Source organism: Lissotriton helveticus, chromosome 4_1 (assembly GCF_964261635.1).
Source record: "Lissotriton helveticus chromosome 4_1, aLisHel1.1, whole genome shotgun sequence".
Taxonomy (NCBI): Eukaryota; Metazoa; Chordata; class Amphibia; order Caudata; family Salamandridae; genus Lissotriton; species Lissotriton helveticus.
The window spans coordinates 81,461,477-81,488,666 of record NC_136063.1 but is presented as its reverse complement, the minus strand read 5'-3'; the positions used below and the strand labels follow the sequence as shown (position 1 = coordinate 81,488,666).

The 27,190-nt window shown below is 52.0% G+C and overlaps 4 protein-coding genes across 4 annotated transcripts; 1 reads left to right on the top strand and 3 right to left on the bottom strand.

Moving 5' to 3' along the window:
* Window positions 1–21,575: 21,575 nt before the first annotated feature.
* Window positions 21,576–22,008, bottom strand: LOC144826979 (histone H2A type 2-C-like). Its single transcript, XM_078685442.1, has one exon. It carries the CDS (start codon window positions 22,006–22,008, stop codon window positions 21,610–21,612), a length of 399 nt encoding a protein of 132 aa, XP_078541568.1. The 3' UTR covers window positions 21,576–21,609.
* Window positions 22,009–22,292: 284 nt separating this feature from the next.
* On the top strand, window positions 22,293–22,699 carry LOC144826978 (histone H2B 1.2-like). The gene has a single exon (XM_078685441.1). It carries the CDS (start codon window positions 22,293–22,295, stop codon window positions 22,671–22,673), a length of 381 nt encoding a protein of 126 aa, XP_078541567.1. The 3' UTR covers window positions 22,674–22,699.
* A 922-nt stretch (window positions 22,700–23,621) lies between these two features.
* LOC144826977 (histone H3) lies at window positions 23,622–24,092 on the bottom strand. Its single transcript, XM_078685440.1, has one exon. The coding sequence runs from the start codon at window positions 24,030–24,032 to the stop codon at window positions 23,622–23,624; it is 411 nt and encodes a 136-aa protein (XP_078541566.1). The 5' UTR covers window positions 24,033–24,092.
* Window positions 24,093–24,906: 814 nt separating this feature from the next.
* LOC144826976 (histone H1.3-like) lies at window positions 24,907–25,601 on the bottom strand. The gene has a single exon (XM_078685438.1). The coding sequence runs from the start codon at window positions 25,599–25,601 to the stop codon at window positions 24,957–24,959; it is 645 nt and encodes a 214-aa protein (XP_078541564.1). The 3' UTR covers window positions 24,907–24,956.
* Window positions 25,602–27,190: the final 1,589 nt, after the last annotated feature.

Genomic DNA, 27,190 nt, shown 5'->3' with positions numbered 1-27,190 from the left:
TGGAGTGTTTTGCTTTAACACCTCCAGCCAGGGGGATAACCTGAAATCTTACCCTACGCTGAGCTCCATAACCCTGGGTAAAAGGTGTGACTACATCCCCTTGAAGCTTAACAGCACCAAATGTCACAGGTATCAGTACAATTGGTGCCTGCAGGCTGGAAGTAGGCCCAAGGCCTTTCAGGCCTTTCCTGATACTGTAAAAGGGGTGAAATAGACTTTATTGGGCATGTGAAGTGTTTTGCTTTAACACCCCCAGCAAGGGGGACAACCTGAAATCTTACCCTGCGCTGAGCTCCATAACCCTGGGTAGAAGGTGTGACTTCATCCCCTTGACGCTTAGCACCTCCAAATGTCACAGGTATCAGTAACATTGGTGCCTGGAGGCTGGAAGAAGGCACAATGCCTTGCAGGCCTTTCCTGATACTGTGGAGGGGTGAAATAGACTTTATTGGGAATGAGAAGTGTTTTGTTTCAACACATCCAGCTAGGGGTGAAAAGCTGAAATCTTACCCTGCGCTGAGCTCCATAACCCTGGGTAGAAGGTGTGACTTCATCCCCTTGAAGCTTAACACCACCAAATGTCACAGGTATGAGTAACATTGGTGCCTGGAGGCTGGAAGTAGGCCCAAGGCCTTGCATGCCTTTCCTGATACTGTGAAGGGGTGAAATAGACTTTAATGGGCATGTGGAGTGTTTTGCTTTAACGCCTCCAGCCAGGGGGATAACCTAAAATCTTACCCTGCGCTGAGCTCCATAACCCTGGGTAGAAAGTGTGACTTCATCCCCTTGAAGCTTAACACCACCAAATGTCACAGGTATCAGTAAAATTGGTGCCTGGGAGCTGGAAGTAGGCCCAAGGCCTTGCATGCCTTTCCTGATACTGTGGAGGGGTGAAATAGACTTTATTGGGCATGTGGTGTGTTTTGCTTTAACACCTCAAGCCGGGGGGATAACCTGGAATCTTACCCTGCGCTGAGCTCCATAACCCTGGGTAAAAGGTGTGACTTCATCCCCTTGAAGCTTAACACCACCAAATGTCACAGGTATCAGTAACATTGGTGCCTGGAGGCTGGAAGTAGGACCAAGGCCTTGCAGGCCTTTCCTGATACTGTGAAGGGGTGAAATAGACTTTATTGGGCATGTGGAGTGTTTTGCTTTAACACCTCAAGCCAGGGGGATAACCTGAAATCATACCCTGCGCTGAGCTCCATTACCCTGGGTAGAAGGTGTGACTTCATCCCCTTGAAGCTTAACACCACCAAATGTCACAGGTATCAGTACAATTGGTGCCTGCAGGCTGGAAGTAGGCCCAAGGCCTTTCAGGCCTTTCCTGATACTGTGAAGGGGTGAAATAGACTTTATTGGGCATGTGAGGTGTTTTGCTTAAACACCTCCAGCCAGGGGGATAACCTAAAATATTACCCTGCGCTGAGCTTCATAACCCTGGGTAGAAAGTGTGACTTCATCCCCTTGAAGCTTAACACCTCCAAATGTCACAGGTATCAGTGTAATTGGTGCCTGGAGGCTGGAAGTAGGCCCAAGGCCTTGTAGGCCTTTTACTGATACTGTGAAGGGGTGAAATAGACTTTATTGGGCATGTGAAGTGTTTTGCTTTAACACCTCAAGCCAGGGGGATTACCTGGAATCTTACCCTGCGCTGAGCTCCATAACCCTGGGTAAAAGGTGTGACTTCATCCCCTTGAAGCTTAACACCACCAAATGTCACAGGTATCAGTAACATTGGTGCCTGGAGGCTGGAAGTAGGCACAAGGCCTTGCAGGCCTTTCCTGGTACTTTGAAAGGGGTGAAATAGACTTTATTGGGCAAGTGAAGTGTTTTGCTTTAACACCTCAAGCCAGGGCGATAACATGAAATCTTACCCTGCGCTGAGCTCCATAACCCTGGGTAGAAGGTGGGACTTCTTCCCCTTGAAGCTTAACACCACCAAATGTCACAGGTATCAGTAACATTGGTGCCTGGAGGCTGGAAGTAGGCACAAGGCCTTACAGGCCTTTCCTGATACTGTGAAGGGGTGAAATAGACTTTAATGGGCATGTGGAGTGTTTTGCTTTAACACCTCCAGCCAGGGGGATAACCTAAAATCTTACCCTGCGCTGAGCTCCATAACCCTGGGTAGAAGGTGTGACTTCTTCCCCTTGAAGCTTAACACCACCAAAATGTCACAGGTATCAGTAACATTGGTGCCTGGAGGCCTGAAGTAGGCACAAGGCCTTGCAGGCCTTTCCTGATACTGGGAAAGGGTGAAATACACTGTACTGGGCATGTGAGGTGTTTTGCTTAAACACCTCAAGCCAGGGGGATAACCTGAAATATTACCCTGCGCTGAGCTCCATAACCCTGGGTAGAAGGTGTGACTTCTTCCCCTTTAAGCTTAACACCACCAAATGTCACAGGTGTCAGTAACATTGGTGCCTGGGGGCTGGAAGTAGGCCCAAGGCCTTGCAGGCCTTTCCTGATACTGTGAAGGGGTGAAATAGACTTTATTGGGCATGTGAAGTGTTTTGCTTTAACACCTCCAGCCAGGGGGATAACCCCAATTCTTACCCTGCGCTGAGCTCCATAAACCTGGGTAGAAAGTGTGACTTCATCCCCTTGAAGCTGAACACCACCAAATGTCACCGGTATCAGTAAAATTTGTGCCTGGAAGCTGGAAGTAGGCCCAAGGCCTTGCAGGCCTTTCCTGATACTGTGAAAGGGGTGAAATAGACTTTATTGGGCATGTGGAGTGTTTTGCTTTAACACCTCCAGCCAGGGGGATAACCTAAAATCTTACCCTGCGCTGAGCTCCATAACCCTGGGTAGAAAGTGTGACTTCATCCCCTTGAAGCTTAACACCACCAAATGTCACAGGTATCAGTAAAATTGGTGCCTGGAAGCTGGAAGTAGGCCCAAGGCCTTGCAGGCCTTTCCTGATACTGTGAAGGGGTGAAATAGACTTTTTTGGGCATGTGGAGTGTTTTGCTTTAACACCTCTAGCCAGGGGGATAACCTGAAATCTTACCCTGCGCTGAGCTCCATAACCCTGGGTAGAAGGTGTGACTTCATCCCCTTGAAGCTTAACACCACCAAATGTCACAGGTATGAGTAACATTGGTGCCTGGAGGCTGGAAGTAGGCCCAAGGCCTTGCATGCCTTTCCTGATACTGTGAAGGGGTGAAATAGACTTTAATGGGCATGTGGAGTGTTTTGCTTTAACACCTCCAGCCAGGGGGATAACCTAAAATCTTACCCTGCGCTGAGCTCCATAACCCTGGGTAGAAAGTGTGACTTCATCCCCTTGAAGCTTAACACCACCAAATGTCACAGGTATCAGTACAATTGGTGCCTGGAAGCTGGAAGTAGGCCCAAGGCCTTGCATGCCTTTCCAGATACTGTGGAGGGGTGAAATAGACTTTATTGGGCATGTGGTGTGTTTTGCTTTAACACCTCAAGCCGGGGGGATAACCTGGAATCTTACCCTGCGCTGAGCTCCATAACCCTGGGTAAAAGGTGTGACTTCATCCCCTTGAAGCTTAACACCACCAAATGTCACAGGTGTCAGTAACATTGGTGCCTGGGGGCTGGAAGTAGGGCCAAGGCCTTGCAGGCCTTTCCTGATACTGTGAAGGGGTGAAATAGACTTTTTTGGGCATGTGGAGTGTTTTGCTTTAACACCTCTAGCCAGGGGGATAACCTGAAATCTTACCCTGCGCTGAGCTCCATAACCCTGGGTAGAAGGTGTGACTTCATCCCCTTGAAGCTTAACACCACCAAATGTCACAGGTATGAGTAACATTGGTGCCTGGAGGCTGGAAGTAGGCCCAAGGCCTTGCATGCCTTTCCTGATACTGTGAAGGGGTGAAATAGACTTTAATGGGCATGTGGAGTGTTTTGCTTTAACACCTCCAGCCAGGGGGATAACCTAAAATCTTACCCTGCGCTGAGCTCCATAACCCTGGGTAGAAAGTGTGACTTCATCCCCTTGAAGCTTAACACCACCAAATGTCACAGGTATCAGTAAAATTGGTGCCTGGGAGCTGGAAGTAGGCCCAAGGCCTTGCATGCCTTTCCAGATACTGTGGAGGGGTGAAATAGACTTTATTGGGCATGTGGTGTGTTTTGCTTTAACACCTCAAGCCGGGGGGATAACCTGGAATCTTACCCTGCGCTGAGCTCCATAACCCTGGGTAAAAGGTGTGACTTCATCCCCTTGATGCTTAACACTAACAAATGTCACAGGTGTCAGTAACATTGGTGCCTGGGGGCTGGAAGTAGGCCCAAGGCCTTGCAGGCCTTTCCTGATACTGTGAAGGGGTGAAATAGACTGTGTTGGGCAAGTGAAGTGTTTTGCTTTAACACCTGCAGCCAGGGGGATAACCTGAATTGTTACCCTGCACTGAGCTCCATAACCCTGGGTAGAAGGTGTGACTTCTTCCCCTTGAAGCTTAACACCACCAAATGTCACAGGTATCAGTAACATTGGTGCCTGGAGGATGGAAGTAGGCCCAAGGCCTTGCAGGCCTTTCCTGATACTGTGAAGGGGTGAAATAGACTTTATTGGGCATGTGAAGTGTTTTGCTTTAACACCTCCAGCCAGGGGGATAATCTGAAATCTTACCCTGCGCTGAGCTCCATAACCCTGGGTAAAAGGTGTGCCTTCATCCCCTTGAAGCTCAACACCACCAAATGTCACAGGTATCAGTAACATTGGTGCCTGGAGGCTGGAAGTAGGACCAAGGCCTTGCAGGTCCTTCCTGATACTGTGAAGGGGTGAAATAGACTTTATTGGGCATGTGAAGTATTTTGCTTTAACACCTCCAGCCAGGGGGATAACCCCAATTCTTACCCTGCGCTGAGTTCCATAACCCTAGGTAGAAAGTGTGACTTCATCCCCTTGAAGCTGAACACCACCAAATGTCACCGGTATCAGTAAAATTGGTGCCTGGAAGCTGGAAGTAGGCCCAAGGCCTTGCAGGCCTTTCCTGATACTGTGAAAGGGGTGAAATAGACTTTATTGGGCATGTGGAGTGTTTTGCTTTAACACCTCCAGCCAGGGGGATAACCCCAATTCTTACCCTGCGCTGAGCTCCATAACCCTGGGTAGAAAGTGTGACTTCATCCCCTTGAAGCTGAACACCACCAAATGTCACCGGTATCAGTAAAATTTGTGCCTGGAAGCTGGAAGTAGGCCCAAGGCCTTGCAGGCCTTTCCTGATACTGTGAAAGGGGTGAAATAGACTTTTTTGGGCATGTGGAGTGTTTTGCTTTAACACCTCTAGCCAGGGGGATAACCTGAAATCTTACCCTGTGCTGAGCTCCATAACCCTGGGTAGAAGGTGTGACTTCATCCCCTTGAAGCTTAACACCACCAAATGTCACAGGTATGAGTAACATTGGTGCCTGGAGGCTGGAAGTAGGCCCAAGGCCTTGCATGCCTTTCCTGATACTGTGAAGGGGTGAAATAGACTTTAATGGGCATGTGGAGTGTTTTGCTTTAACACCTCCAGCCAGGGGGATAACCTAAAATCTTACCCTGCGCTGAGCTCCATAACCCTGGGTAGAGAGTGTGACTTCATCCCCTTGAAGCTTAACACCACCAAATGTCACAGGTATCAGTAAAATTGGTGCCTGGGAGCTGGAAGTAGGCCCAAGGCCTTGCATGCCTTTCCAGATACTGTGGAGGGGTGAAATAGACTTTATTGGGCATGTGAAGTGTTTTGCTTTAACACCTCAAGCCAGGGGGATTACCTGGAATCTTACCCTGCGCTGTGCTCCATAACCCTGGGTAAAAGGTGTGACTTCATCCCCTTGAAGCTTAACACCACCAAATGTCACAGGTATCAGTAACATTGGTGCCTGGAGGCTGGAAGTAGGCACAAGGCCTTGCAGGCCTTTCCTGGTACTTTGAAAGGGGTGAAATAGACTTTATTGGGCAAGTGAAGTGTTTTGCTTTAACACCTCAAGCCAGGGCGATAACATGAAATCTTACCCTGCGCTGAGCTCCATAACCCTGGGTAGAAGGTGGGACTTCTTCCCCTTGAAGCTTAACACCACCAAATGTCACAGGTATCAGTAACATTGGTGCCTGGAGGCTGGAAGTAGGCACAAGGCCTTACAGGCCTTTCCTGATACTGGGAAAGGGTGAAATACACTGTACTGGGCATGTGAGGTGTTTTGCTTAAACACCTCAAGCCAGGGGGATAACCTGAAATATTACCCTGCGCTGAGCTCCATAACCCTGGGTAGAAGGTGTGACTTTTTCCCCTTTAGGCTTAACACCACCAAATGTCACAGGTGTCAGTAACATTGGTGCCTGGGGGCTGGAAGTAGGCCCAAGGCCTTGCAGGCCTTTCCTGATACTGTGAAGGGGTGAAATAGACTGTGTTGGGCAAGTGAAGTGTTTTGCTTTAACACCTGCAGCCAGGGGGATAACCTGAATTGTTACCCTGCACTGAGCTCCATAACCCTGGGTAGAAGGTGTGACTTCTTCCCCTTGAAGCTTAACACCACCAAATGTCACAGGTATCAGTAACATTGGTGCCTGGAGGATGGAAGTAGGCCCAAGGCCTTGCAGGCCTTTCCTGATACTGTGAAGGGGTGAAATAGACTTTATTGGGCATGTGAAGTGTTTTGCTTTAACACCTCCAGCCAGGGGGATAATCTGAAATCTTACCCTGCGCTGAGCTCCATAACCCTGGGTAAAAGGTGTGCCTTCATCCCCTTGAAGCTCAACACCACCAAATGTCACAGGTATCAGTAACATTGGTGCCTGGAGGCTGGAAGTAGGACCAAGGCCTTGCAGGTCCTTCCTGATACTGTGAAGGGGTGAAATAGACTTTATTGGGCATGTGAAGTGTTTTGCTTTAACACCTCCAGCCAGGGGGATAACCCCAATTCTTACCCTGCGCTGAGCTCCATAACCCTGGGTAGAAAGTGTGACTTCATCCCCTTGAAGCTGAACACCACCAAATGTCACCGGTATCAGTAAAATTGGTGCCTGGAAGCTGGAAGTAGGCCCAAGGCCTTGCAGGCCTTTCCTGATACTGTGAAAGGGGTGAAATAGACTTTATTGGGCATGTGGAGTGTTTTGCTTTAACACCTCCAGCCAGGGGGATTACCCCAATTCTTACCCTGCGCTGAGCTCCATAACCCTGGGTAGAAAGTGTGACTTCATCCCCTTGAAGCTGAACACCACCAAATGTCACCGGTATCAGTAAAATTTGTGCCTGGAAGCTGGAAGTAGGCCCAAGGCCTTGCAGGCCTTTCCTGATACTGTGAAAGGGGTGAAATAGACTTTATTGGGCATGTGGAGTGTTTTGCTTTAACACCTCCAGCCAGGGGGATAACCTAAAATCTTACCCTGCGCTGAGCTCCATAACCCTGGGTAGAAAGTGTGACTTCATCCCCTTGAAGCTTAACACCACCAAATGTCACAGGTATCAGTAAAATTGGTGCCTGGAAGCTGGAAGTAGGCCCAAGGCCTTGCATGCCTTTCCTGATACTGTGAAGGGGTGAAATAGACTTTTTTGGGCATGTGGAGTGTTTTGCTTTAACACCTCTAGCCAGGGGGATAACCTGAAATCTTACCCTGCGCTGAGCTCCATAACCCTGGGTAGAAGGTGTGACTTCATCCCCTTGAAGCTTAACACCACCAAATGTCACAGGTATGAGTAACATTGGTGCCTGGAGGCTGGAAGTAGGCCCAAGGCCTTGCATGCCTTTCCTGATACTGTGAAGGGGTGAAATAGACTTTAATGGGCATGTGGAGTGTTTTGCTTTAACACCTCCAGCCAGGGGGATAACCTAAAATCTTACCCTGCGCTGAGCTCCATAACCCTGGGTAGAAAGTGTGACTTCATCCCCTTGAAGCTTAACACCACCAAATGTCACAGGTATCAGTAAAATTGGTGCCTGGGAGCTGGAAGTAGGCCCAAGGCCTTGCATGCCTTTCCAGATACTGTGGAGGGGTGAAATAGACTTTATTGGGCATGTGGTGTGTTTTGCTTTAACACCTCAAGCCGGGGGGATAACCTGGAATCTTACCCTGCGCTGAGCTCCATAACCCTGGGTAAAAGGTGTGACTTCATCCCCTTGAAGCTTAACACCACCAAATGTCACAGGTGTCAGTAACATTGGTGCCTGGGGGCTGGAAGTAGGCCCAAGGCCTTGCAGGCCTTTCCTGATACTGTGAAGGGGTGAAATAGACTTTTTTGGGCATGTGAAGTGTTTTGCTTTAACACCTCTAGCCAGGGGGATAACCTGAAATCTTACCCTGCGCTGAACTCCATAACCCTGGGTAGAAGGTGTGACTTCATCCCCTTGAAGCTTAACACCACCAAATGTCACAGGTATCAGTAACATTGGTGCCTGGAGGCTGGAAGTAGGCCCAAGGCCTTGCATGCCTTTCCTGATACTGTGAAGGGGTGAAATAGACTTTAATGGGCATGTGGAGTGTTTTGCTTTAACACCTCTAGCCAGGGGGATAACCTGAAATCTTACCCTGCGCTGAGCTCCATAACAATGGGTAGAAGGTGTGACTTCATCCCCTTGACGCTTAGCACCTCCAAATGTCACAGGTATCAGTAAAATTGGTGCCTGGAGGCTGGAAGTAGGCCCAAGGCCTTGCATGCCTTTCCTGATACTGTGAAGGGGTGAAATAGACTTTAATGGGCATGTGGAGTGTTTTGCTTTAACACCTCCAGCCAGGGGGATAACCTAAAATCTTACCCTGCGCTGAGCTCCATAACCCTGGGTAGAAAGTGTGACTTCATCCCCTTGAAGCTTAACACCACCAAATGTCACAGGTATCAGTAAAATTGGTGCCTGGAAGCTGGAAGTAGGCCCAAGGCCTTGCATGCCTTTCCAGATACTGTGGAGGGGTGAAATAGACTTTATTGGGCATGAGAAGTGTTTTGCTTCAACACATCCAGCTAGGGGTGAAAAGCTGAAATCTTACCCTGCACTGAGCTCCATAACCCTGGGTAGAAGGTGTGACTTCATCCCCTTGAAGTTGAACAACACCAAATGTCACAGGTATCAGTACAATTGGTGTCTGGAGGCTGGAAGTAGTCCCAAGGCCTTGCTTGCCTTTCCTGATACTGGGAAAGGGTGAAATACACTGTACTGGGGATGTGAGGTGTTTTGCCTAAACACCTCAAGCCAGGGGGATAACCTAAAATCTTACCCTGCGCTGAGCTCCATAACCCTGGGTAGAAAGTGTGACCTCATCCCCTTGAAGCTTAACACCACCAAATGTCACAGGTATCAGTACAATTGGTGCCTGGAGGCTGGAAGTAGGCCCAAGGCCTTGCAGGCCTTTCCTGATACTGTGAAGGGGTGAAATAGACTTTATTGGGCATGTGGAGTGTTTTGCTTTAACACCTCCAGCCAGGGGGATAACCTGAAATCTTACCCTGCGCTGAGCTCCATAACCCTGGGTAGAAGGTGTGACTTCTTCCCCTTGAAGCTTAACACCACCAAATGTCACAGGTATCAGTACAATTGGTGCCTGCTGGCTGGAAGTAGGCCCAAGGCCTTTCAGGCCTTTCCTGATACTGTAAAAGGGGTGAAATAGACTTTATTGGGCATGTGAAGTGTTTTGCTTTAACACCCCCAGCAAGGGGGACAACCTGAAATCTTACCCTGCGCTGAGCTCCATAACCCTGGGTAGAAGGTGTGACTTCTTCCCCTTGAAGCTTACCACCACCAAATGTCACAGGTATCAGTAACATTGGTGCCTGGAGGCTGGAAGAAGGCACAATGCCTTGCAGGCCTTTCCTGATACTGTGGAGGGGTGAAATAGACTTTATTGGGAATGAGAAGTGTTTTGTTTCAACACATCCAGCTAGGGGTGAAAAGCTGAAATCTTACCCTGCGCTGAGCTCCATAACCCTGGGTAGAAGGTGTTACTTCATCCCCTTGAAGTTGAACAACACCAAATGTCACAGGTATCAGTACAATTGGTGTCTGGAGGCTGGAAGTAGACCCAAGGCCTTGCAGGCCTTTCCTGATACTGTGAAGGGGTGAAATACAAATTATTGGGCATGTGAAGTGTTTTGCTTTAACACCTCAAGCCAGGGGGATAACCTGAAATCATACCCTGCACTGAGCTCCATTACCCTGGGTAGAAGGTGTGACTTCATCCCCTTGAAGCTTAACACCACCAAATGTCACAGGTATCAGTACAATTGGTGCCTGCAGGCTGGAAGTAGGCCCAAGGCCTTTCAGGCCTTTCCTGATACTGTGAAGGGGTGAAATAGACTTTATTGGGCATGTGAGGTGTTTTGCTTAAACACCTCCAGCCAGGGGGATAACCTAAAATATTACCCTGCGCTGAGCTTCATAAGCCTGGGTAGAAAGTGCGACTTCATCCCCTTGAAGCTTAACACCTCCAAATGTCACAGGTATCAGTGTAATTGGTGCCTGGAGGCTGGAAGTAGGCCCAAGGCCTTGTAGGCCTTTCCTGATACTGTGAAGGGGTGAAATAGACTTTAATGGGCATGTGGAGTGTTTTGCTTTAACACCTCCAGCCAGGGGGATAACCTAAAATCTTACCCTGCGCTGAGCTCCATAACCCTGGGTAGAAGGTGTGACTTCTTCCCCTTGAAGCTTAACACCACCAAATGTCACAGGTGTCAGTAACATTGGTGCCTGGGGGCTGGAAGTAGGCCCAAGGCCTTGCAGGCCTTTCCTGATACTGTGAAGGGGTGAAATAGACTTTAATGGGCATGTGGAGTGTTTTGCTTTAACACCTCCAGCCAGGGGGATAACCTAAAATCATACCCTGCGCTGAGCTCCATAACCCTGGGTAGAAGGTGTGACTTCTTCCCCTTGAAGCTTAACACCACCAAATGTCACAGGTATCAGTAACATTGGTGCCTGGAGGCCTGAAGTAGGCCCAAGGCCTTGCAGGCCTTTCCTGATACTGTGAAGGGGTGAAATACAAATTATTGGGCATGTGAAGTGTTTTGCTTTAACACCTCAAGCCAGGGGGATAACCTGAAATCATACCCTGCACTGAGCTCCATTACCCTGGGTAGAAGGTGTGACTTCATCCCCTTGAAGCTTAACACCACCAAATGTCACAGGTGTCAGTACAATTGGTGCCTGCAGGCTGGAAGTAGGCCCAAGGCCTTTCAGGCCTTTCCTGATACTGTGAAGGGGTGAAATAGACTTTATTGGGCATGTGAGGTGTTTTGCTTAAACACCTCCAGCCAGGGGGATAACCTAAAATATTACCCTGCGCTGAGCTTCATAACCCTGGGTAGAAAGTGCGACTTCATCCCCTTGAAGCTTAACACCTCCAAATGTCACAGGTATCAGTGTAATTGGTGCCTGGAGGCTGGAAGTAGGCCCAAGGCCTTGTAGGCCTTTTACTGATACTGTGAAGGGGTGAAATAGACTTTATTGGGCATGTGAAGTGTTTTGCTTTAACACCTCAAGCCAGGGGGATTACCTGGAATCTTACCCTGCGCTGAGCTCCATAACCCTGGGTAAAAGGTGTGACTTCATCCCCTTGAAGCTGAACACCTCCAAATGTCTCAAGTATCACAAAAACAGGTGCCTGGAGGCTGGAAACTGGCACTAGGCCTTGCAGGCCTTTCCTGATACTGTGAAGGGGTGAAATAGACTTTAATGGGCATGTGGAGTGTTTTGCTTTAACACCTCCAGCCAGGGGGATAACCTAAAATCTTACCCTGCGCTGAGCTCCATAACCCTGGGTAGAAGGTGTGACTTCTTCCCCTTGAAGCTTAACACCACCAAATGTCACAGGTATCAGTAACATTGGTGCCTGGAGGCCTGAAGTAGGCACAAGGCCTTGCATGCCTTTCCTGATACTGGGAAAGGGTGAAATACACTGTACTGGGCATGTGAGGTGTTTTGCTTAAACACCTCAAGCCAGGGGGATAACCTGAAATATTACCCTGCGCTGAGCTCCATAACCCTGGGTAGAAGGTGTGACTTCTTCCCCTTTAAGCTTAACACCACCAAATGTCGCAGGTGTCAGTAACATTGGTGCCTGGGGGCTGAAAGTAGGCCCAAGGCCTTGCAGGCCTTTCCTGATACTGTGAAGGGGTGAAATAGACTGTGTTGGGCAAGTGAAGTGTTTTGCTTTAACACCTGCAGCCAGGGGGATAACCTGAATTGTTACCCTGCACTGAGCTCCATAACCCTGGGTAGAAGGTGTGACTTCTTCCCCTTGAAGCTTAACACCACCAAATGTCACAGGTATCAGTAACATTGGTGCCTGGAGGATGGAAGTAGGCCCAAGGCCTTGCAGGCCTTTCCTGATACTGTGAAGGGGTGAAATAGACTTTATTGGGCATGTGAAGTGTTTTGCTTTAACACCTCCAGCCAGGGGGATAACCCCAATTCTTACCCTGCGCTGAGCTCCATAACCCTAAGGTAGAAAGTGTGACTTCATCCCCTTGAAGCTGAACACCACCAAATGTCACCGGTATCAGTAAAATTGGTGCCTGGAAGCTGGAAGTAGGCCCAAGGCCTTGCAGGCCTTTCCTGATACTGTGAAAGGGGTGAAATAGACTTTATTGGGCATGTGGAGTGTTTTGCTTTAACACCTCCAGCCAGGGGGATAACCCCAATTCTTACCCTGCGCTGAGCTCCATAACCCTGGGTAGAAAGTGTGACTTCATCCCCTTGAAGCTGAACACCACCAAATGTCACCGGTATCAGTAAAATTTGTGCCTGGAAGCTGGAAGTAGGCCCAAGGCCTTGCAGGCCTTTCCTGATACTGTGAAAGGGGTGACATAGACTTTATTGGGCATGTGGAGTGTTTTGCTTTAACACCTCCAGCCAGGGGGATAACCTAAAATCTTACCCTGCGCTGAGCTCCATAACCCTGGGTAGAAAGTGTGACTTCATCCCCTTGAAGCTTAACACCACCAAATGTCACAGGTATGAGTAACATTGGTGCCTGGAGGCTGGAAGTAGGCCCAAGGCCTTGCATGCCTTTCCTGATACTGTGAAGGGGTGAAATAGACTTTAATGGGCATGTGGAGTGTTTTGCTTTAACACCTCCAGCCAGGGGGATAACCTAAAATCTTACCCTGCGCTGAGCTCCATAACCCTGGGTAGAAAGTGTGACTTCATCCCCTTGAAGCTTAACACCACCAAATGTCACAGGTATCAGTAAAATTGGTGCCTGGGAGCTGGAAGTAGGCCCAAGGCCTTGCATGCCTTTCCAGATACTGTGGAGGGGTGAAATAGACTTTATTGGGCATGTGGAGTGTTTTGCTTTAACACCTCCAGCCAGGGGGATAACCTAAAATCTTACCCTGCGCTGAGCTCCATAACCCTGGGTAGAAGGTGTGACTTCTTCCCCTTGAAGCTTAACACCACCAAATGTCACAGGTATCAGTAACATTGGTGCCTGGAGGCCTGAAGTAGGCACAAGGCCATGCAGGCCTTTCCTGATACTGGGAAAGGGTGAAATACACTGTACTGTGCATGTGAGGTGTTTTGCTTAAACACCTCAAGCCAGGGGGATAACCTGAAATATTACCCTGCGCTGAGCTCCATAACCCTGGGTAGAAGGTGTGACTTCTTCCCCTTTAAGCTTAACACCACCAAATGTCACAGGTGTCAGTAACATTGGTGCCTGGGGGCTGGAAGTAGGCCCAAGGCCTTGCAGGCCTTTCCTGATACTGTGAAGGGGTGAAATAGACTTTTTTGGGCATGTGGAGTGTTTTGCTTTAACACCTCTAGCCAGGGGGATAACCTGAAATCTTACCCTGCGCTGAGCTCCATAACCCTGGGTAGAAGGTGTGACTTCATCCCCTTGAAGCTTAACACCACCAAATGTCACAGGTATGAGTAACATTGGTGCCTGGAGGCTGGAAGTAGGCCCAAGGCCTTGCATGCCTTTCCTGATACTGTGAAGGGGTGAAATAGACTTTAATGGGCATGTGGAGTGTTTTGCTTTAACACCTCCAGCCAGGGGGATAACCTAAAATCTTACCCTGCGCTGAGCTCCATAACCCTGGGTAGAAAGTGTGACTTCATCCCCTTGAAGCTTAACACCACCAAATGTCACAGGTATCAGTAACATTGGTGCCTGGGAGCTGGAAGTAGGCCCAAGGCCTTGCATGCCTTTCCAGATACTGTGGAGGGGTGAAATAGACTTTATTGGGCATGTGGTGTGTTTTGCTTTAACACCTCAGGCCGGGGGGATAACCTGGAATCTTACCCTGCGCTGAGCTCCATAACCCTGGGTAAAAGGTGTGACTTCATCCCCTTGAAGCTTAACACCACCAAATGTCACAGGTGTCAGTAACATTGGTGCCTGGGGGCTGGAAGTAGGCCCAAGGCCTTGCAGGCCTTTCCTGATACTGTGAAGGGGTGAAATAGACTTTATTTTGCATGTGAAGTGTTTTTCTTTAACACCTCCAGCCAGGGGGATAACCCGAATTCTTACCCTGCACTGAGCTCCATAACCCTGGGTAGAAGGTGTGACTTCATCCCCTTGAAGCTTAACACCACCAAATGTCACAGGTGTCAGTAACATTGGTGCCTGGGGGCTGGAAGTAGGCCCAAGGCCTTGCAGGCCTTTCCTGATACTGTGAAGGGGTGAAATAGACTTTATTGGGCATGTGGTGTGTTTTGCTTTAACACCTCAAGCCGGGGGGATAACCTGGAATCTTACCCTGCGCTGAGCTCCATAACCCTGGGTAAAAGGTGTGACTTCATCCCCTTGAAGCTTAACACCACCAAATGTCACAGGTGTCAGTAACATTTGTGCCTGGGGGCTGGAAGTAGGCCCAAGGCCTTGCAGGCCTTTCCTGATACTGTGAAGGGGTGAAATAGACTTTTTTGGGCATGTGGAGTGTTTTGCTTTAACACCTCTAGCCAGGGGGATAACCTGAAATCTTACCCTGCGCTGAGCTCCATAACCCTGGGTAGAAGGTGTGACTTCATCCCCTTGAAGCTTAACACCACCAAATGTCACAGGTATGAGTAACATTGGTGCCTGGAGGCTGGAAGTAGGCCCAAGGCCTTGCATGCCTTTCCTGATACTGTGAAGGGGTGAAATAGACTTTAATGGGCATGTGGAGTGTTTTGCTTTAACACCTCCAGCCAGGGGGATAACCTAAAATCTTACCCTGCGCTGAGCTCCATAACCCTGGGTAGAAAGTGTGACTTCATCCCCTTGAAGCTTAACACCACCAAATGTCACAGGTATCAGTAAAATTGGTGCCTGGGAGCTGGAAGTAGGCCCAAGGCCTTGCATGCCTTTCCAGATACTGTGGAGGGGTGAAATAGACTTTATTGGGCATGTGGTGTGTTTTGCTTTAACACCTCAAGCCGGGGGGATAACCTGGAATCTTACCCTGCGCTGAGCTCCATAACCCTGGGTAAAAGGTGTGACTTCATCCCCTTGAAGCTTAACACCACCAAATGTCACAGGTGTCAGTAACATTGGTGCCTGGGGGCTGGAAGTAGGCCCAAGGCCTTGCAGGCCTTTCCTGATACTGTGAAGGGGTGAAATAGACTTTTTTGAGCATGTGGAGTGTTTTGCTTTAACACCTCTAGCCAGGGGGATAACCTGAAATCTTACCCTGCGCTGAGCTCCATAACCCTGGGTAGAAGGTGTGACTTCATCCCCTTGAAGCTTAACACCACCAAATGTCACAGGTATGAGTAACATTGGTGCCTGGAGGCTGGAAGTAGGCCCAAGGCCTTGCATGCCTTTCCTGATACTGTGAAGGGGTGAAATTGACTTTTTTGGGCATGTGGAGTGTTTTGCTTTAACACCTCCAGCCAGGGGGATAACCTAAAATCTTACCCTGCGCTGAGCTCCATAACCCTGGGTAGAAAGTGTGACTTCATCCCCTTGAAGCTTAACACCACCAAATGTCACAGGTATCAGTAAAATTGGTGCCTGGGAGCTGGAAGTAGGCCCAAGGCCTTGCATGCCTTTCCAGATACTGTGGAGGGGTGAAATAGACTTTATTGGGCATGTGGTGTGTTTTGCTTTAACACCTCAAGCCGGGGGGATAACCTGGAATCTTACCCTGCGCTGAGCTCCATAACCCTGGGTAAAAGGTGTGACTTCATCCCCTTGAAGCTTAACACCACCAAATGTCACAGGTGTCAGTAACATTGGTGCCTGGGGGCTGGAAGTAGGCCCAAGGCCTTGCAGGCCTTTCCTGATACTGTGAAGGGGTGAAATAGACTTTATTGGGCATGTGGTGTGTTTTGCTTTAACACCTCAAGCCGGGGGGATAACCTGGAATCTTACCCTGCGCTGAGCTCCATAACCCTGGGTAAAAGGTGTGACTTCATCCCCTTGAAGCTTAACACCACCAAATGTCACAGGTGTCAGTAACATTTGTGCCTGGGGGCTGGAAGTAGGCCCAAGGCCTTGCAGGCCTTTCCTGATACTGTGAAGGGGTGAAATAGACTTTTTTGGGCATGTGGAGTGTTTTGCTTTAACACCTCTAGCCAGGGGGATAACCTGAAATCTTACCCTGCGCTGAGCTCCATAACCCTGGGTAGAAGGTGTGACTTCATCCCCTTGAAGCTTAACACCACCAAATGTCACAGGTATGAGTAACATTGGTGCCTGGAGGCTGGAAGTAGGCCCAAGGCCTTGCATGCCTTTCCTGATACTGTGAAGGGGTGAAATAGACTTTAATGGGCATGTGGAGTGTTTTGCTTTAACACCTCCAGCCAGGGGGATAACCTAAATTCTTACCCTGCGCTGAGCTCCATAACCCTGGGTAGAAAGTGTGACTTCATGCCCTTGAAGCTTAACACCACCAAATGTCACAGGTATCAGTAAAATTGGTGCCTGGGAGCTGGAAGAAGACCCATGGCCTTGCCGGCCTCATCTGACACTGTGAAGGGGTGACATACACTTTATTGGACTTTTGAAGTGTGTTGTTTTCACACCCCCAGCCAGGAGTATAACCCTAAATATTACCCTGCGCGGAGTTCCTTAGCCCTGGGTAGGAGGAGTGACTTTGTACCCTTGAAGCTGCAGGCTTCATAATGTCACAAGTATCACGAAAATAGGTGCCTGGAGGTCGGAAATGTGCCTATGGTCTTGCAGGCCTGGGTCTGATACTGTAAAGGGGTTAGATACAGTGTTGGAATAAATAACTCTTTCGTTTTCCCACCGCCAGCCAGGGATGGAACCTGAAATCTTACCCTGCGCGGGGCTCCATAGCCCAGGCTCGTAGGAGCAACTGTATCCCCTTTGAAGATTAACTCCGCCAAATGTTACAAGTATCCCTATAAGAGGTGTTTGGAGGCTAGGAATGGGCCCACAGCCTTGTGCTGATACTGTAACAGGGGGGTATCTCACCCTGCGCGGAGCTCCATAGCCCTGTGCAGAAATAGACACTTTGTGCCTGCAGGCTAGAAATGGGCTTGGGACACTGAAGGCTAGGATCTGATAATGCAAAGTGCTTTATATACCTTTTGAATGACGTTTATTTTTCTCCGCCTCCAGCCTAAGGGGAAATCCTGAAATATTACCCTAATCTGAGCTCCATAGCCCTATGTAGAAAAAGTGACTTAGTCCCCTAGAACCTAAACATTGAGCAAAATATATATATATTTTGTATAAACAGTTTTAAATGGGTAAATTGTACCCGGATCGGAGCTCCATAAGCCGGGTAGAAAAAGTGACTTTGGCCCCTTGAACCTAGAGTTATTTGAAGAAGAAAAAAAAATTGTATGTGTATATATTTTTTTTTATTTATTTATTTTGGACCACCTTCAGCTTAGGGGGAAAACCTGAAGTTTTACCCGGATCGGAGCTCCACATCCTCGGGTAGAAACAGTGACGTTGTCCCCTTGAACCTCAAGTTAGTTAAAAAAAAAAAAAAAGTTTAGTTTTCTTTTTTTTTTGCCGACCTCCGGCTAAGGGGGAAAACCCGAAATTGTACCCGGATCGGAGCTCCCCAGCCCTGGGTAGAACAAGTGACTTTGTCCCCTTGAACCTAAGGAGACAGTAAAAAAAAAAAGTATATATAGTTTTTTTTGTTTTTTTTGCCGACCTCCAGCTAAGGGGGAAAACCGGAAATGTTACCCGAATCGGAGCTCACCAGCTCTGGGTAGGAAAAGTGACTTTGTCCCCTAGAACCTAAAGAGTTAGTAAAAAAATTTAAAAATGAGAATATATATATATTTTTTTTTTTTGACGACCTCCAGCTAAGGGGGAAATGTGGAAATTGTACCCGAATCAGAGCTCACCAGCCATGGCTAGAAACATGGCTTGAACATAAAGTTAGAAAAAAAGTGTATGTATCGTTTTTTTTTTTTGCCGACCTCCAGCTAAGGGGGAAATGCGGAAATTTTACCCGAATCGGAGCTCACCAGCCCTGGGTAGAAGTGGTGCCCACGTCCCCTTGAACCAAAATGTCCACACACAAAAAAGAAAAATACTGAAACCGCTGTTTAAAGGCCCAGAGGGACCCGTAAACGGACATGGTGGTTCACCACACAATTTCGGATCCCACACCCTCTTCCTATAGGCCTGCATGGGAACCCTACTTTATCGACTATTAAGCCCCAGGGCTTACAGCTCCTGGGTGGAAGACAAAGTTGGAGATAGCACGGCCGTTCCGCCGCCCAGCCATCTGGTCGCCGTAGCTGACTGGGCTATCTGGTCGCCGACCAGATGGCCCAGTGATCTGCGGCGACCAGATGGCCGGGCGGCGAAATGGCCGCGCTAACTCCAACTTTGTCTCCCAGCCAGGCGCTGTAAGCCCCCACTACGTGGGGGGCTTAATAGTCGGTGAACTGCGTGACTCGTGGGGCCCTGAGCCGGGCTAAACCCACCGTAGGTCCCCAGTCCAGGGCTCCATGATGGCAGGCCCCTGGACCGGGCTGAACCTGCCTTATCTCCCCTGTGAAGGACTCCAGGATAACGTGACCCTGGGACGGGCTAAACACCAATTAGGTCCCCAGGCCAGGGCTCCGTGATGGCAGGCCCCTGGACCGGGCTGAACCTACCTTAGGTCCCCAGTCCAGGGCTCCATGATGGCAGGCCCCTGGACCGGGCTGAACCCACCTTCGGTCCCCAGACAAGGGCTCCATGATGGCGGGCCCCTGGGCCGGGCTAAACCCACCGTAGGTCCCCAGTCCAGGGCTCCATGATGGCAGGCCCCTGGACCGGGCTGAACCCACCTTATGTCCCCAGTCCAGGCTCCATTATGGCGGGCCCCTGGGCCGGGCTAAACCTGCCTTATCTCCCCAGTGAAGGGCTCCAGGCTAACGGGACCCTGGGACGGGCTAAACACGCCTTAGGTCCCCAGGCAAGGGCTCCATGATGGCGGGTCCCTGGTCCGGGCTAAACCCACCGTAGGTCCCCAGGCAAGGGCTCCATGATGGCGGGCCACTGGTCCGAGCTAAACCCACCGTAGGTCCCCTGTCAAGGGCTCCATGATGGCGGGCCCCTGGGCCGGGCTAAACCTGCCTTATCTCCCCAGTGAAGGGCTCCAGGATAACGGGACCCTGGGACGGGCTAAGCCCACCATAGGTCCCCAGTCCAGGGCTCCATGATGGCAGGCCCCTGGACCGGGCTGAACCTGCCTTATCTCCCCAGTTAAGGGCTCCATGATGGCAGGCCACTGGACCGGGCTGAACCCACCTTAGGTCCCCAGTCCAGGGCTCCATGATGGCAGGCCCCTGGACCGGGCTGAACCCACTTTAGGTGCCCAGTCCAGGGCTCCGTGATGGCGGGCCCCTGGGCCGGGCTAAACACGCCTTAGGTCCCCAGTTTAGGGCTCCAGGATAACGGGACCCTGGGACGGGCTAAGCCCACCATAGGTCGACAGGCAAGGGCTCCATGATGGCGGGCCCCTGGGCCGGGCTAAACCTGCCTTATCTGGCCAGTGAAGGCTCCAGGCTAACGGAACCCTGGGACGGGCTAAGCCCACCATAGGCCATGATGGCAGGCCCCTGGACCGGGCTGAACCCACCGTAGGTCCCCAGACAAGGGGTACATAATGGCGGGCACCTGGGCCGGTCTAAACACCCCCTTAGTTCCGCAGGGAAGGGTTCCAGCATGGCGGGCTCGTGGGCCGGGCAAAAGCCCCCCATGGTCCCCAGTCCAGGGCTCCAGGATGGCGTGCCCCTGGTCCGGTCTAAACACCCCCTTAGGGACCCAGTCCAGGGCTCCTGGGCCACGGGACAGCGCCCGACATGGTAGGGTGGCACCGGAGCAAATCCCCTCGTATTGGGCTAGCGAGTAGCCGATCCCGGCTCTGCGGCAACAATAGTGCATAGACACAGCTCTCCCATGACATCGTGGTCGGCTCTTAAAAGAGCCTTTGGGTTGGTGTTTTGCGTTATTTTCCGTGGGCAAGTCGAGTGTTTAACCGCCGAATCCGTAGAGGGTGCGGCCCTGGCGCTTCAGGGCATAGACCACATCCATGGCGGTGACGGTCTTCCTCTTGGCGTGCTCGGTGTAGGTGACGGCATCCCGGATCACGTTCTCCAGGAAAACCTTGAGCACCCCGCGGGTCTCCTCGTAGATGAGGCCGGAGATGCGCTTGACTCGCCACGGCGCGCCAGGCGGCGAATGGCCGGCTTGGTGATGCCCTGGATGTTGTCCCGGAGCACCTTGCGGTGCCTCTTGGCGCCGCCTTTGCCGAGCCCCTTCCCTCCTTTGCCGCGTCCAGACATGTTCTCCTCTCGGTGCTGTGAGCAGAAATGAAGTCTCGACCAGCAGCGGCTGCTTATATGGAGGAGCAGCGGACCCGCGCGGGAGCCCTGTGACGATACCCTGTGAGGCGGGAGAGCCCGGCCACGGCCCGCCCTCCGCAGGGAGCGGGGGCTGGAGAGGCCGTTGCCGTTTGAAAAAGAGCGGGCTCCCAGCCCGCCTTTGTTATGGGTTGGCTCAGCAGCTGCCGCCGGTGCGCAGATCACAGTCAAACACACGCAAGCACCTACCTTCCCGGCCCGCCTAAACCTCCCGTTCCTTTCCCCCTCCCAATATGAACAGCCTCGGGCATGTTTTAATGGAGCCCACACACTCACCGACACCACCCCGCTGTGTTTGGCCGCCTGCAACCTAGTAACACTGCCCACATCTCGCTCCCGGCTGGGGCAAGCCTGCACAAGGTGTCCCCCAAAAATGAAAAAAATATACATGTATATATTGATTGAAAAAGAGCGCGCTCCCAGCCCGCCTCTTTGTCAGGGGCTCCCGATCGGGCTCAGCAGCTGCCGCCGGTGCACTGATCACAGTCAAACACGCACACTCCTCCGTTCCAGGCCCCCACTTGTCACCGCGGCCCGCCTAACCCTCGCGTTCGGTGCCCGCTCGGCTGGGGCAAGTCTGCAAAATGTGTCCCTGAATATTCAAATTATACATGTATATACAAAAAAAAAAAAAAAATCAAAAACATTAATATGGTCGGCCTCATGCTAGGCTTTGGGACGGGACAACATTAAAGTGTACGGCCAGAGCTTGGGCATGCCCCCCCTATGAAGCTACGGTGCGGTGCGGGCGCTGCCGCACCTATGAAGCCGCCAGAGTAACACCTCAGCACGGATACGCTCTTTGATGGAGTCTGTGGATGGCCCTGAAAAGAACCTTTGTGTTTAGGGTGTGTTTCCACGGGGGTCTGCGGGCCTTTACTTGCTTGCTTTGCCCTGTGCCTTGTGGCTCTCGGTTTTCTTGGGCAGCAGCACGGCCTGGATGTTGGGCAGGACTCCTCCCTGGGCGATGGTGACTCGGCCCAGCAGCTTGTTCAGCTCCTCGTCGTTGCGGATGGCCAACTGGAGGTGTCTGGGGATGATGCGGGTCTTCTTGTTGTCCCGGGCGGCGTTGCCGGCCAGCTCCAGGATCTCAGCGGTCAGGTACTCCAGCACTGCAGCCAGATAGACGGGGGCACCGGCGCCCACCCTCTCGGCGTAGCTTCCCTTCCGGAGCAGCCTGTGCACACGGCCCACGGGAAACTGGAGCCCGGCTCTGGAAGAGCGTGTCTTGGCCTTGGCGCGGGCCTTTCCTCCCTGCTTTCCTCTTCCAGACATGGCGATCGATCTAGGGTCTCAGTCACACAACAGAGAGAAGAATACTTCTCTTTCTGCTGGACTCGGTAATATAAAGACTTCGAGAGCGTCTGATTGGTTGACAGCTAGGCGCTGACAGTACTTCTCATTGGAGGAGGGCTTAACATAGGAAGTGGGGAGCCTGCCAATGAGAAGAGAGAGCTGGGAAGGAGACTGCTTTGCAGGCCAAGCCCATAAATACAAGTGCCGGGCCCTCCTTCCGTATTTCTTTCGGCTTCACAGCAAGCAGTGAAAGAGCGTCCACCATGCCTGAACCAGCCAAGTCCGCGCCGGCTCCCAAGAAGGGCTCTAAGAAAGCGCTCTCCAAGCCGCCCAAGAAGGACGGGAAGAAGCGCAGGAAAAGCAGGAAGGAAAGCTATGCCATCTACATTTACAAAGTGATGAAGCAGGTGCACCCAGATACCGGCATTTCCTCCAAGGCCATGGGCATCATGAACTCCTTCGTGAACGACATCTTCGAGCGCATCGCTAACGAGTCTTCCAAACTGGCTCTCTACAACTCGCGGCGCACCATCACCTCCCGGGAGATCCAGACTGCAGTCCGCCTTCTGCTGCCCGGAGAGCTGGCCAAGCACGCCGTGTCGGAGGGCACCAAGGCCGTCACCAAGTACACCAGCGCCAAGTAAGGCTTCGAGGCGCATCACCAACAAACACAACGGCTCTTTTAAGGGCCAATCACTTCCTCCTTTTAAGAGCTAATGTGCTTCTGTTATCACTTGAGAAATATGTGTTTTAGAAGGGTAATGTTGAGTGCAGAAAGGCCCGCTCTCACGGGGCTTGCTGCAGACCGAGGGCCGACAGAGCAGGCAACCCGTTTTGCCTCTTTAAATTAACATATTCCTATGAATGAGCCCTCGTTGGGACCAAGTGTCACATAAGCACTGTAACGATGAGGTTAAATAAACCCACTGGGAATTCGCGCATCTGCCCGTGGGCTTATTCTTTTCCATGTATGGGGCGAACAGTGTTTGTGTGAGCCGGTTTAACGTTGTGTTAGTACTTTTAAGACCCTGGGGAACGGCTATAATCCGCCCCGGGGCAAACGTTCCTGAAATCGGACACATGAACCCGATGTACTGGCAGCACAGATGCGCTATAGCGCTGGCTTGTGACCAGCGGATCCCTACACAACCCTCTACCCCCAAATAAGCGCTCTATTAAATGAAGGACACATTTAAGAGGTGTTTGTGCACTGTGAACACGGAGTGCTCCGGTTCCCCCCCAGAGCCGGTATAAGTTGCCCAGTACTCGAGGTACTCTCAGAACCCGACGTACCGGGAGCACAGATGCCCCATAGTGCTGGCTTGTGACCCGCGGATCCCGACCACAACCCTCCACCCAAACAACGCTTTAAAATGAAGGACACATTGGAGAGGTGTTTGTGCACTGTGAACACAGAGTGCTCTGGTTTCTCCAGAGCCGGCGGTATAAGTTGCCCAGTGCTCGAGGTACTCACAGCCCACCCTCCCTAACCTGTAAAACACGTGCCATGACAGATAAGATAAGCTCGTAGGTGACAGGGTGGTGGCCCTTAAAAGAGCCGTTGTGGTGGTTGTCCGGGTCGGTCTGTCGCCTTAGGCCCTCTCGCCTCGGATGCGACGTGCCAGCTGGATGTCCTTGGGCATGATGGTCACCCTCTTGGCGTGGATGGCGCACAGGTTGGTGTCCTCGAAGAGCCCGACCAGGTAGGCCTCGCTGGCCTCCTGCAGGGCCATGACGGCGGAGCTCTGGAAGCGCAGGTCGGTCTTGAAGTCCTGGGCGATCTCCCTCACCAGGCGCTGGAAGGGCAGCTTGCGGATGAGGAGCTCGGTGGACTTCTGGTAGCGGCGGATCTCGCGGAGGGCCACGGTGCCGGGCCGGTAGCGGTGAGGCTTCTTGACGCCGCCGGTGGCAGGCGCGCTCTTGCGGGCAGCCTTGGTGGCCAGCTGCTTGCGGGGCGCTTTGCCGCCGGTGGACTTGCGGGCTGTCTGCTTGGTGCGGGCCATGGCGGGAGCGGTCTCTCTCGGCGAAGGCAGAGAAGAATGGCGTCGAACGGGGAAAGAGCCCTATTTATGTCCTCACAGACGGAGGGCTGCTCTGGTTGGCTGAGGAGACCGCCCCACGTTCGAAAATAGCCCGCGGTGTGCAATGATTGGTTACTGGACTGGAGGCTGCAGCCTAGCTGTCCAATGAGCTGTGGATAAAAGAGAACCCTCCGGTTGGATGATGTAGCCGGAGCCCGCGCCCCGGCCAGCCTTTGTCTCCGTGTCCGTCCATCCGCTGGTGGTCCACCCGACCCCGGTCAGCCGGGAGAGGAGCCCGAGATGTCATGAGCACGCCGCCCTGGAACACTCCCCGTTACCTGCGCTCGATGGAAAGTTCACAATCGTCTGCTTTATGCAGACACTATGTCGAGTTTGCCCGGGTACAGTGAAAGCACCAACACACACACACACACACACGTTAGCACACGTTTATAATAAACTGAGGTCTCATAACTCCCAGACCCCCTTTTACCCGCCCCATGTCACCCTGGAGCACGCAGTGCCCTGCGCTCCATTTAAAGTTCACAATCGTCTGCTTTATGCATACACTATGTCGAGTCTGCCCGGGTACAGTGAAAGCACCGAGACACAAACACGTAAGTATTGCACATGTACTATGAACGGAGGTCTTATAACTCCCGGACCCCCTTGTTTTCTATGTGATAACGATTTCAATCCACTCAGCACCGAAAGAGCCGTTTTATATGGCCAAGATCACACGCAGCACTCGCCTGTGAAACGGTGCGCTGGGATGTTTTGTGCGGTTTATTTTTGGAAAAGTGGGGCATTGGGTGGGTGCAAAGGTGGGGATGAACACGCTCTCTTCTAGACAGGGTGGTGGCCCTTAAAAGAGCCTTTGTGTTTGCAGTGTCTCGGTGCAAGCCCTTACTTCTTCTTGGGTGCTGCCTTTTTGGGCTTGGCTGCTTTGGGCTTGGCTGCCTTGGGTTTGACTACCTTGGCAGGGCTTTTCTTGGCTACTTTGGGCTTCGCCGCCTTGGCTTTCGCTGGGCTCTTGGCAGCCTTCTTGGCGGGGGCAGCCTTGGGCTTCTTGGGGCTCTTGGCTGCCGCCGGCTTCTTGACCTTCTTCGGGCTCTTCTTGACCCCCGCGGGAGCCTTTTTGGGCTTCTTGGCGGCAGGGGCAGCTTTCTTGGCCGCTGGCTTCTTGGTGGCTGTCTTCTTTGCCGCCTTCTTGCCCACCAGCTGCTTCTTGTTCACCTTGAAGGAGCCGGAGGCCCCGGTGCCCTTCAGCTGGGCTAGGGCGCCTTTGCTGACCAGGCTCTTCAGGGAGACCTTTACTCGGCCCTTGTTCTTGTCCGCATCGTAGCCGGCGGCGAGCAGCCCCTTCTTCAGGGCCGACAGGGAGACTCCCTTCCTCTCGGCCGAGGCAGTCACCACCTTCATAATCATGTCGGACACGCTGGGACCGGAAGGCTTCTTGGCCTTGGAGGCCCCCGCTGCTTTCTTCTGCTGCTTCTTCTTGGGGGCGACCTCAGCGGGAGGAGCCGCGACGGCGGGAGCGGTTTCTGCCATTGTAATGCAAGTCTGGGCGCAGGCACGGTCAGAGAACAGAAATGTACCGCCCGAGCCGAGCCCCGTGCATATATAGGGAGGAGCCAGCCCCTGATTGGTCCCGGGGAGAGAGGGCTGTGCGAGGCGCACTCGGCTCCCTGCTCCCAGCTGACTTTTGTGTTTCCTACCATCGGAATAACTAAGTTTTAAAACACAATCACTGAAACACACGCTCCCAGGCACACATGAAAAGAAGCCCAGCTTCAGCCCCTTCCCGCCCCCGCCCCCGTTTCAGCTGCCCCCGTCCTCAGAGGCTCGTAATGCCCCGTGGATCTCTGCCCTCCCCCGATGGCTGACGCCTCCGTGCCTGGAATCCCGGGCCCCGGGCCCCTTTTCCCCGGTCCACCCTCGCGCTCCGAGGCCGGGAGCGGCGGCCCGCGGGCGGGAGGGGCCTCCTGCAGGGAGCGGGCCCTGTGGCGGCGCAGTGGGGCTCCGGGGGCCGCGGGGAACGGGTTCTGGAACTGGCCGAAGTAACACAGGGCTCCGCCGGCCGAGCGCGGGGAGTGGAGACAATGCCCGGGGTCCAGGGGGGCCCTCGCCGCGCGCCTGCACCCTCGGCTGTGGCACCCACGAGTCGGGGGCAGCCGGGGGACTTTCACAAGCAGCGGGGCACGGTCCGGGCTCAGGCATCACCAGGGTGCTGCGCGCTGATAGCTGCACATGCAAGCAGAGGGCATTCACTGCCAAGGGCCGAGCTGGAGGAGACGGGCGCAGACTCAACATCATAAGCACACAGTGGCACGGTGAAGGCAGGCGGCCGAGTTAGGCCTGCATGATTAACGGCACCCCGAGGGAGAGCAGAGGGTGTGAATGCACCTGAAATGGTGACCCCCCCCAGTACCTGCATGGAGGCACTCTGCTGAGCTGCTTTTTTACAGCTGGAGTTAGGTTTTTTACCACTCAGGTGACGTACGTAGAAGGGAACCGACCTTAACAACGCGGTCAAAACACGTGACTATCACTGTTGTAGTGAGCCCGATTGCTGGCGTGGGGACCACTCCTGAATCAAATGGTCTGTCAAGAGAGCGAACAGTGCCCACGAATCAGATTCTGCGCCTGGCAGCCTGATTGAGATCTACTGCTAATTACAGGCTTTCGCTTTGGATGTAGGCAGAGGGAACCAAAAATAAAACACTTCACATAGTCCAAAACGTATATGAACACCATTCACAGTTTCAGATCTTAGCCTTCAGGTACTCTGGCCCATCCCTAGCTTGTCACTGGTATCACTAAAACTGGTGCCTGGGGCCTGGAAACACACCCAAGGCCTTGCAGGTCTTTCCTGATACTGTGAAGGGGTGAAATAAATGTTATTGGGCATGTGAGGTGTTTTGCTTTAACACCTCCATCCAGGGGGATGACCTGAATCCTTACCCTGCGCTGAGCTCCATAACCCTGGGTTGAAGGTGTGACTTCATCCCCTTGAAGCTTAACACCACCACATGTCACAGGTATCAGTAACATTGGTGCCTGGAGGCTGGAAGTAGGCACAAGGCCTTGCAGGCCTTTCCTGATACTGCGAAGGGGTGAAATACAATTTATTGGGCATG